Source organism: Balaenoptera musculus, chromosome 3 (assembly GCF_009873245.2).
Source record: "Balaenoptera musculus isolate JJ_BM4_2016_0621 chromosome 3, mBalMus1.pri.v3, whole genome shotgun sequence".
In the NCBI taxonomy this organism is placed as follows: domain Eukaryota; kingdom Metazoa; phylum Chordata; class Mammalia; order Artiodactyla; family Balaenopteridae; genus Balaenoptera; species Balaenoptera musculus.
In genome coordinates, this window is record NC_045787.1 from 125,672,204 (window position 1) to 125,683,128 (window position 10,925).

Consider the following 10,925-nt stretch of genomic DNA (forward strand, 5'->3'; position numbering starts at 1 on the left):
TTTCCTTCTCCCAGGGATTTCTTAGCCAAGCGGTGGCCAGCCCCATGCCTCTTCCCTCTGCCCACCAAGGGTTGGAATTGAATTTTTAACTTCCCCTCCTTCCCCAGAAGATGATGGCCAGCTGCGGTGTACATGCTGGCCAAGCCAGTGAGCCCTGCAGAGAGGCTGGTCCCAGGAGGAGGAACCCCGCCCAGCTCCCGTGACCTCCACTCACTGACCCTGGCCTGACTTCTGTGCCGACAAAGGATGCCTCATATGGACATGTACAATATATATATATATTTTTTAAGTGACCTGCCCCTCCCTTCTCAGACCCAACGTGCCCAGAGGTCTCGGGACTTTCCACCTCTGCCCTGCAGACCCAGTGAGGCTCAGCCTGCGACTCCTTCCATGCCCCTGGTCTCCAGCTATGCTGAGGCTTTGTCCTCTTTTTGTCAGTTTTCTCCCATTTTGTTTGTGTGTTTTTTGTAATAACTCAGAAAATAAAAGACTTGAAGGAAAGGTGCAAGTTCCCATTGCATCTGGGGCAAACGTTTTGCAATTGATTGATTCTTGGAAGGGAGAGTCTGGCTGACACTTGGAGATGAACAAACCATCGCTCAGGATTTATTCTTGACCGTGTATCAAGGCTCTGGGATACCGTGGTGAGTGACACACTGTTTGCCAGAGAAGGAGACTCAGCAAAAGGCCCTGGTGTTGAATTGGGGTGGGGAAGGCTTCCTGGAGGAGGTGGCATCTAAGGTAAGGGGGAGCTCAGGCATGGTCATGGCTGGTTGCTGGGGTAGGTAGGTCAGGCAGATACCCAGAAGCAAGAAATGGAAGGGGGTCTTCCAAGTCACCTTTTGAAGTTAGGGCAAGCTGCGGACAGGCTCCGTTGAGGTACTTGGTGGAGAGTAGCTGGCAGGGACAGGAGGAGCAGGAAGCCCAGTTAGGACTGAGTTGTCCACGTGTCTAGGTAACAGAGGCTCTGCGATGATGAAGGCAAGAAGTGCAGGAACCTGAAAGATGTGTCAGGGTGACGTCCGCAGGACTTGGTGATGGCCAGTGATGCAGAGGTCCACCTCCCTGAGCCCAGAGTAGTGTGGAGCACCCAGGGTCATGGAGTCCGCTCCAAGGCTTTTAGCCTTCTGCTAGAGGCAGCAAGAGGCCGTGCAGACACAGCACTGGGCTGGGGAGGTCTGGGAGAGCCAGGGTGGCATCCAGATTTACCCTAACTTGGGGCTCCTGGGCCAGGCCCTCCCCCAGGGAGCCTCTCTCCCCCTAAGTGTGTTGATCTAGAACAGAGGCCGCAGAGCAGTGTCCTATTGGGCTTCTTTGACCCACAGCAAGTCTTCACACTTAGAAATGGAGATTTCAGTGAACTTCTTCATTTGGGGCTCCTCTTGAAAAGTCCAGAAATCTGACCACAGGGGCCTCTGCTCCTCCTGGCAATGAGCGGCTGGGGCACCGCAGCGGCCGCCCTTTAACTAGGACAGAGGCCCCCACTTCCACAGCCGCCACTCCCTGGTGATCCCGACACGAGGGCCCATGTTGTTGCCATCTGTCATCACACTTGTACTGTTCTCAGTATAGAAAAGAAAATGGGGACGTGAGAAGCCGGACCCAGAGGAGCTTGCGCTTAAAGGACTGTGGGCAAGAGCCTGTTTCTTCTTGGAAGTAGAGAATATATTCCCGTGTGTGGAACATGGAGACCAAGCGTGTCTGCGTCCAAAGACTGCAGCCCCGCTCCCCACGGCCCGGCCCCGCCCCACAGGCATCCTCCCACCTAGACCACAGGATGCAAGGTCTGCAGTTCACCCCCTTCGGGGAAACGAACCAGACCCAACAGAGCAGCCGGGAACTGGGAGTGTTCTACTCACTACCTTTTATTCTCACAGGCGCCATGGCCCTGAGGGCCGATGACAAGCTTGGCTGCGCAGACGGAACTGGGGGTTGGTAGAAAGGAGGGGCTGTGGGTGGAGAGGCTGGTTCTTCCTGGGTGGGTGATGCTGGGGAGAGGGAAAGGGTGGCTCCTCCCCCCCAGTTAAACGGGCTGGAAGGCCGAGGCCAGTGGGGGAGGGGACAGCAGAGGTGTCCGTCCTGGGGCTTGGGTCAGTGCCATCCCTTCTCCCTACACCTGCCCACCTCTTCCATGGGCCTAGATCTTGGAGCACCATGTGGTGTCAGAAGTGGGGGTCGGCCTGGTTCATGGTCCATCTCCCTGGGCCTTGTGTCCCTGCTAGTAGATGGGGTTTTGAGCAGCAGGGCCCTTCTGCATTGTTAATCTATGCCGTTCTGATGATTTGATGTGTCCAAGGATGATGGAGAGCCAGGCTCCAGAGTCTCATAGAATGAGGTGCAGGGTGGGAGACAGCAAGGGGAGGGGTGTGCAAAGGAAGGAGAGGGGCTAGGGTAGGGGGCCAGGGAAACTGTGGCCATGCAGGGCTGGCTGAGTGCTGGCGTCTGCGTCTGCTGTGCTCACAGGATGACTGCGGAGAGAGACACAGCAGGTTAGGGTTGGAGTCACCTGTTGTTGCTGCCCCTTCCCAGCATCTTGTGGCCTCAGAGCTGTCGAGGACTCTTTACCCTCCACTGCCTCCTGCTTGGGTACAAGTACTGACCGTCATAGCCCCTGAAACCCCCAACGTTGGTCCTCATCTGTGAAATAGATCTTGGAGAATGGCCCAGGGTCATCTACCCACAAGCGAGTAGGCCCCGCGGGGGATAAGCTGCTAGGGACCAGATCCCCTGCAGGGGCCCTTACCCTGACCAAGATCCTGCTTGGACACGCCCAGCCCAGACGACAGATCCTCCATTTCCAGTGGGTCTGCAAAGGAGCACAGTTCCACTTGTTAGTTGCAGCCCGGCCTACCGCACCCGTTGACAAGGGGCCTGGGCGGGCTAGTTCTTCCCAACCTCGCCACGAGCCTGGTGCTTGGTAGAACAGACATGAATGGAAGGATGCTTGTTGGATGGCTGCAAGCGGCAATGAAGTGCGGCTGGGGAATTGAATGAGCAAGGCCAAGGAGGGGGGTGATGAAATCAGATGGGTGGATCTGGAGACTCCTGGATGCATGCATGGAGGGGTAAAGTGGAAGGACTGAAGGATAAATGAGTAAGTAGATGAGTGTGGGCAAAGGAGAGAAATAATAAATGCACAAACAGATAAGGAATGCACAGGTGGGTGGATGCATGGCTGAGTGGCTGCCCCCCAGGAGTTGTCACCTCGAGTGTCCTGGCCCCATGTGCGCCAGGAGGGACCTCCTGCCCCTCAGCCTTCCTGGTCCTTCCTGCTCCTGGCACAGCGGCCACTGCTTACCGCTGCAGTTATGGTGCCCACGGCTCCTGGTGTGGGGGACCTCGGTGCCGTTGGGGAAGACACACCAGCAGTAGCCGATGCTCCCATAGCATTGGAGCGGCATATAGTTGCCGTTCTCGTCGCACTTGGGCCTGAACGTGCCCGGGTGGATGTCAGGGATGCGGCTGACCTCTTTCTGGCACTTGGTCAGTACTGAAGCGACAGGCACGGTGAACACAGTGAGTGAGCGAGCTCTGGGCCAGGGTCTCAGCAGAACCAGAGATCCACATACCACTGCTGTGGGCCTAATGCCTTCTGTCCAAGTGGCTGTACTTGCTCTACCCATTGCACAGATGGAGAAACTGAGGCCTGAACCAACAAGGTCCAGGATCAAAGAGGAAGTGAATGGCTGTGTGGCTAATTCATCCCAGAACATGATTTTTTCTAACACTCAATGCCTATTAAAGTTTAGAATTGCACCTCTGATTCTGACTTCTAGAGAAAAGCAATGGACACCTTGGTAAGTCTGAGCTTGCATTACTGGGGGTATCCAAGTAGAAGTGGGGGTTACTATGTGATGGGGATGTTATAGAGGGGATTCAGACATTAGCTGGGAGTTGGTCGAGATAGCATCCAATGTGCCCTCTGTGACTCTATGATGGAGAATCCGAGGCCCAGAGAGGGGTGGACCGTTGATCTTCCACTTCTGAAACTGAAGCCCAGAGGGAAGAGACTTGCCCAAAGTCACACAGTAAATTAGCACCAGGATGAGAACACAGGACCCGTAAAGGCTTTAGGGCTGAAAACCCTGGTATACATTGTCCATGAGATGGAAAAACCCCAAGGCCCTCTTATCTAGTACCCGCTGGCTGTGTGACCTGGGAGAGGTCCCTTTGAAGGGTGAGACTCATGAGCCCAGCCCTCTCACGGGAACCTGCAGGGCGCAGTGCTGGGTGGAGAAGGTCATTGCCATGACTCCTGGGATGTTTTGGGTGGTTTTTGCTCCAGGCCCCCTTGTGCAGTACCATCCTCCACAAGGAGGGTCACCTCCTGAAGGGAGGACTCTGTACCCCAGACAGGATGGGGGACTGGGGGCAGCCGAGCCCAGAAGAGCAGGCAGGAGAGACAGGAGTGAGAGCTGAGAGGCTGGGAGAGTCCTGTGCATGGATCAGGAAGTGCCCAAGGCCCTACCCCAGAGGGAGCTCCCAGAAACCCTGCCTCCCCAAGGCTCCCATTCCCTCTACCTTTTGGTGGAACTTCAAAGGGCTTCTCCTCCACTGAGATCTTGCTCATTTCAAACAAGAGCCACTGATGCATCCAGTTCTCAAAGAGCTGATGGGGATAAAGGCAAAGAGTCAGGCTCAGTAGCCCTCTCCAACCCAGCCTGACTTCGTCCCTGGGGACAGAGACATGGAGGGCCAGCGGGAGCCTGGTTCCTCCTTAGAGACCCCACAGGGCTTGGTCGAGGTGGTTCCTCAACTCCAAGCACTCCTCCATGGCTGGGGTTTTCTAGGTGCTGGTAAGCTGCCTCCAGCTCCCTGAGAATGGCTTCCCTGCTCACCCCACCTCTTCCCAGGGCTGCTCTAGATGTCGGGAGAGGGAGGGCACCAGGGCAGGGAAGCTGCTGACCTTCCAGTCCATGCCATCCATGGTGTCCTTAAGGTGTTTCAGGTTTTCTGGGAAGCTCCCCTTCAGCTGCGGGTACACCTTCAGGGGGTCAGCCTTCTGCAGGGTAGCAAGGCAGGAAGGAAGGTTAAAAAGCTTCCTGGCGGGCAGGGTTTAATGTGCAGCCCATGTTCCCCTGGTCTTCCGTTCTGAGGGCTGGACCCCAGACCTCAGCATGTTGGAGCTAGTGGGGAGGGAAGGTGGTCTAGGTAATCCGGCTACACAGCTACAAGACCCCAGGGCTAGGAGTCAGGAGACCCAGTTCCAGGCCCAGTTCTACCAATAACCCTCAGTCTTCTACTCCTTGCAGGCTCCTATTAATCTTTCGGGTCTCACCTCCTTCAGGAGGACTTCCTTGACCTCGTCCCAACCACCCAGATAGGTTGGGTCCTCGGCCACTTTCCTCACAAAGCTCCCTGCACATCCCTCATCACCTGGTCACTTGTCTGTCTCCCATGCTAGCCTGAGATCTCCATGGGACTAGGAGCTGGATCTGATTGCTCCCGATTGTGGGTCCAGAGCCTTGCACAGTGCCTGGCACTGAGTAGACATGCAGCAAAAATTTGGGAAGGAAAAAACAGGCATCTTCAGCAAGTCACTTCCAGACTTTGGGCTATGGTTTCTCCATCCCAAACACAAAACGGGGAGTGGCGGGTCTGGACTTCATATAACGTTTAAGGGCCACACTTGTCTTCCTTCACTAATCTGGTGATCCCATATTGAATGTCTGCTGTGAGCCAGGCATGGTACAGGTCTTGAAGCATAGCCACACTGGGGGCTTATGGGGATGGGGCAAGAGGTCAGGGATGCCTGGCCGGGTTCCACTCACCAGGAGCAGCTGCATCACATGGTCCTGTGTCATGTTGCCATACTTGGTGGCGTTCTGCATGGGCTGTGGAAGGAAGGAATAGGGTGTTTCCCAGCACTGGCCCATGGAGGAGGGGCCCTAGAGCAGAGCCAGCAGCTGGGGTCTGGGTGAGAGTTTGGATTCCCAGATGTTCACCAGGCCCATCTCTGCCACCTCCAAATGTGAGAGCTCGGGCAAGTCACTACCTTCCTGCCTCAGTAGCCTGTTCGTCAACTCTGCATAAGTTTTCCTGCCCAAGGCTTTGTGGACAGGAGATCGTTTTGTGAACAGAAGCATTATCCATATATGATATCAAGGGCTTTGAGAATAGGAGGCACTGTGAGACGCTCTGGGAAATGAGAAGTATTTTGTAAGTTGTGGGGGACTGAGCCCTCTTCCCAGGGAGCGCCCCAAGAGGCTCCTTCCTCCCCCGCCTCTGGAGTTCCTCCTCCTCCCCAGCAGTCAGGACCCCCTCTCCAGCTCTACTTTTCCCGGGCCAGCTGTCCTCCCCTGTCCCTTGGCACCTGCCCTCCATCCAGGCTAGGTAACGCTTCCCTCTTCCGCCGCCCTGGGGCTGGCCTTACCTCCGGGCCTTCCATGGGCAGCGCCTGCATCAGCATCGGGGTGGCGACCCGCATCTTGCTCAGAGGCTTGGCGGCTATGGGGCAGAAGGTACAGCATGAGCGTGGCCCCAGGGAAGAGGGCACTCAGGTCCGGGGACCGAGATCTCAGACCCAGATGAGGGACTGGAATTCCAGACCGGAGGGAAGGGACGGCGGGCGCAGCTGGGTGCGGGAATGAGGGGTCTTCTGAGGTGAGGGACGGGGGGGCGTGAGGGCTGTGGGGATAGAGGTGGGGCACGCACGTTTGGGAAGCTTCATGCGCATGTTCTCCAGCTGCAGGTTCCGCGAGGTGACTGTCAGCTTGTCCAGGCGGCCCTGCTGCTGGTACAGGAAGTAGGCGGTGGTGGCCTGGCCGGCCAGGAGCAAAGCCACCAGGACGGAAAAGCCTGTGTACAGGGCTCCACGGCTGCACTTGCTGTTGGGGGCGGGGGAGATAGGTCGGAAGAGGGTCCGCGGAGGCGGCTGCCCCGAGGACTAGCAGGGAGTGGGGAGTGTGCCCCCCATTTCCAGCCCTCGGCCCTCAGCTACCCCTAACAAACACACACTTTAAACACAAACAAGTGCCTATGAACCTGCAGCTTGAAGACGTTCCCCTGACCCCCTACCTCCAATCAGTGCTGCCCCTATAGCCCTCCCAGGTGGAAATCCTGGAGCTGCCCCTGGGCCTAGGCTGCATGGGGAAGAACCGGGGACAAGTGCCTTGTCTTCTCCGGGCCTTGGTCCCACCTGTGCAATGAGGGGTTGAGGTGGAGGGTCTCCCCAAGTTCCCTCTACCAGAGGATCTCCTGAGGATCAGGGCTGCCCTCCAGGCAGCACCCACTATGCACCCAACCCCTGCAGTGAAATCAGAGACGACGGAAGGAAGTAGGGCCTGGACAGCAGAGCATGCAGCCCACCTGAAAAAGAGAAGTGAGGCCTTGCCATTTTTAGGAGTGGGTTGGGTGCATCAGACAATGTCCGGCTGGAAAAGGGCCAGGGACCACCCCCCTGTGGGAGCACATCCTCTGCCCAAGACACTCCCTGTGCCTCTGAGCACATCTCTGCCATTCTCTGGGCCTGTTTCATGGGTACCCCTCACCTCAGCAATTCTAGAATTTGGTGGTCATCATCTGAAGTAAGATCTGTCTGTGACCACAAAAGTATTCTGAATGGTAATATCTACCGGGGATGGGGGTTAGGGAGCAGGGCGGGGCGTATCTCAGCAGGAGTTTGGTGCCTGAGACTGACCTGGGAGAACGTCTCACGCTCTCTGGACTGGCTGGCTGCACAGGGAGGGGTGGCTGGACCTCGGCCAGCCCTTAGAGCTATTGGCCTTGGATACAGTTTTGAGGGCACATGTACATATTACGTGCCGGGGAAGTAAGAATCCCACCCCAGGCCCCTGAGAGTTCCTGACCGGTTTGTTTTTTCCCACCTACCCCAGGGATAGAATTACTAGGACCCCACTGGAAATTGAGGACGAGACTGCACCCTGCTTACTCCAGCAATCAGCAAGGTTAGTTTAGGAACCTCCAGGAACACCCTGCTGCCTAGTAACTCATGACATCACAGACATGGCTCATTCTCACTGGCTCTCTGCTTGTCAGTCCTCTGTGATTTCTGGGCCAAGGCCCAGCCCAAGGGATTATTATTCTGAAAGGAGAAAGTAAAAAGCCTGTGTGGAGAAAAGGAGAAAAACAGACAGGAGGGGAAAACAAATCCTACTTGTTGGCCTTCCCAAGGAACAGGGGTGGCCTGGCCTCTGAAGTGGTGAAAAGTCCACCCAAGTCTGGGTCTTGCCTGAGTTCAAGCTCTACAGTCTCACCCCCTCAGCAGCCCCACCCCCAGTCTAGCCCCAGCTCTGCCTCCCACCATCCGCTCTCTGAAGCTCAGTTTCTCACAAGGCCTGAGACTCTGTAGAGTCATAATGAAGACGAGACCATGTAACCTGGATTGGAAGCCTGGTTCTGCCACTCCCTTAGCTCGGGGACCAGGGGCAAGTCACTTAACCTCTCTGAGTGAGTAACTTGAGGTAAGAACATCTACTCTACTCAAAGGGCTGTTATATAAAATAAGAGCGGGGGGAAAACTCTCGACTCCATACCTAGCATGTAGTTAGCACCCCATAAGTAACACTGAGGACTAATCTCAAAGGAGTTAATAGTTAACTTTAGCATCTGGTTTCCTTCCTCTTTATGCATCTTGATTGCCTGTCTCCTGGTTCTAGACAAAGGCCAATTCTTGTCACCCCTCTCTTCACTTCCTCCTTTCTACTGCCTCTTTCTTGACTAGTAATAATAATTGGCCAAAGTCAGGAGCCAACCAGAACTAGCAGGAATCATGATACAAATGTTGCCAGGCAGAAGTGTTCACAAAAGGGTCCAAAACAGGCCAGGACAGTTTTTAGAAGCAGTAATTGAACTAAAAGGAAAATTAGACAAGGATTTGACGAGGGGACACCCTTTCTGCTCACTGAGCCCATGCTGGGTCTGCAACTCACTGGGAGGCCTGAGCTCAGAGGGGGACCCATCTCCCCTCCCTGCAAATCGTGCCTCTAGAAGGAGGTCAGATGGTAGAATAAACTCAAACTTTGATATCAGACTAGTCCTGGGTTCAAATTCTGGCTCCAATATTCAGTAGCTGTAATAACTTAAGTAAGTCACTTACTGATATGTCTCAACTTTCTCTTATGTAAAACTGGGAATAATAAAAGTACCCAACTCATAGGATTTCTAAGAGAATTACGATTGAGTTTAGCATTTAGTTATATGTCTGGCACAAAATTAATCATAGTAATGACTAACAGTGACTGAAGATTGGTGACAGGTATACAGTGAATAGGAACTATTATCATAACTCCTGTCATAGTTATTATTATTATTACTACTACTGAGACCCAGAGAGAAACACTGATTTATACAAGTCACACATGACAGTAGCAGAACCTGGACCAGAATCCAGCCCTCGTAAGAGTCGGCCCTCCTAGCCATGGGATTCCCCAGGATTTTCAGAGGATGTGAAAATGGTCTCTAAAGGTCTCTATCTAGTTACCTGTCCCACAGTATGCAGTTCCTCATGACATCTCTGAGAGTCTCTCCCAAACCCATTTCTGCCTGGCAACAGCTGACATCACAATTGTAAGTCCCTGTAATTTGCGAATTATTTGGGGGAGCAGGGGCATTAGGGTAGCTGCATTCTAACCACCCCCCTTTCTTTTCAGGGGAACAGATGGATGAGGCCATCTTGGAGTTGGGAAGGGGTCCTCTGGATGGCTGTGCTGGCCCCTTGCTGCAAGGGAGAGGGGCACAGGCAGGGTACCACCCACATCAACCCACAGTCCCTTCTAGAAATTTAGCCAGAGCCCCCCTCCCCCTTTTTTGATCCCCATCCAACATCCCCTCCTGTGATGGCAAATGTCTCCATCTACTCTACAGACACCTGCAACTGTAATTCCCTTGATATAAACACATATAGCAATTTATGGTAACTAGGAGGGAAGTCCTCTATGATGAGCTGCTTCTCCATCTAGGAGCCATACTATTTTCAAAATCTGGTCCAAAATTTCTAACCTAGGCCTCATGGCCCAGCTTCAGGGGACTCTGTGAAGCTCCTGATATTGTGTGAAGCTCTAGGGAAGGAGTCCAGAGCTCTCCCGATTTTCAGAAGAGAAGTGCATGATGCACAGAAAGTTAAAACCCCTGTCCTAGAGGAGCTCCCTCATTTTACAGGAGGGAGAACTGAAGCCCAGAGCGGGCTGGAGACTTGCTCAAAATCACCCAGTTAGCACTGGGGTCAGAGCCCGAGTCCATGCCTCCTCTGACTCCCGGTCTACTGCTCCTCCCGTAGCACCTGCGCACTCTGTGCGGTCCAAGGCTTGTGTGCTCTCTCCTGCCGTTCACACGTACCTCTCCTGGGCTCTGGGGCGCTGGCTCAGCATGGGCATCTGCTCATGGTTGGAGATGAGGTCACGTTGGTCTTCCATGGTTCTGGCCTCTGGTCTTCCCCTCTCCTGCTGCTGCTGCTGCTGCTGCCTGCTGCGTGTCTGGGACGTTGAGCCCCTGGCTCACCTCTTGAAATTGGGGCTGAGAAGGAATCTGATTCGTCCACAGGAGGGCACTCCGCCCACCTCGTAGAGGTGGAAGTGAAAGCCACAAAGCTGGAAATACCCCCCACTTGAGCAAAGCTGCCTTTAACGGGGCAGGATGAGTAGGGGGAGGTCCCCCAGGCAGGTGGAAAGGCCAGCATGCTTCCACTGGCTGCCCAGGGCCCTCATCACTTGTTTCTGGGCAGACCTGTGGATTCATAAGGCTCTTTGGATGTTTCGAGAAACAGGCAAATGTTCACTTCCTAGACAGGAAATCATTTTGAAGCAAAAAATACCGAAAATGCTTTGTTTGTCTCCCCTCTCACCTATAGATGAGTGGGTGCAGAAAGGGGCTGTTCCCCCTTTGTGATCTTAGACAAGTTCCTCTCCTTCTCTCAGTCCTCAGTTCTGTCATCTCAAAATGGAGGAGGAAAGTTGGATTCACTGTTC

General features: G+C 54.4%; 2 protein-coding genes across 5 annotated transcripts in view; one reads left to right on the plus strand and one right to left on the minus strand.

Annotated features, from left to right (window-relative positions):
* Positions 1-1,754, plus strand: part of TCOF1 (treacle ribosome biogenesis factor 1) — a 39,844-nt gene extending 38,090 nt beyond the window's left edge. For all 3 annotated transcript variants that reach the window (XM_036847458.1, XM_036847460.1, XM_036847461.1), the window contains one exon: positions 108-1,754. The gene's annotated coding sequence lies outside the window, so the exon portion shown is untranslated. The remainder of the gene's footprint in view (positions 1-107) is intronic.
* A 95-nt stretch (positions 1,755-1,849) lies between these two features.
* Positions 1,850-10,628, minus strand: CD74 (CD74 molecule). Of its 2 annotated transcripts, XM_036847467.1 has the most exons (9): positions 10,297-10,565; positions 6,655-6,827; positions 6,374-6,447; positions 5,772-5,834; positions 4,907-5,002; positions 4,522-4,609; positions 3,299-3,490; positions 2,744-2,806; positions 1,850-2,468 (listed from the first exon to the last, which is right to left on the minus strand). In XM_036847467.1, the coding sequence occupies exons 1-9, from the start codon at positions 10,371-10,373 to the stop codon at positions 2,458-2,460; spliced, it is 837 nt and encodes a 278-aa protein (XP_036703362.1). In that variant the 5' UTR covers positions 10,374-10,565; the 3' UTR covers positions 1,850-2,457. The 2 variants fall into 2 exon arrangements, with proteins under 2 accessions (XP_036703362.1, XP_036703363.1); XM_036847468.1 differs by lacking the exon at positions 3,299-3,490 and having other exon boundaries at positions 10,297-10,628.
* Between the last annotated feature and the right edge of the window lie 297 nt (positions 10,629-10,925).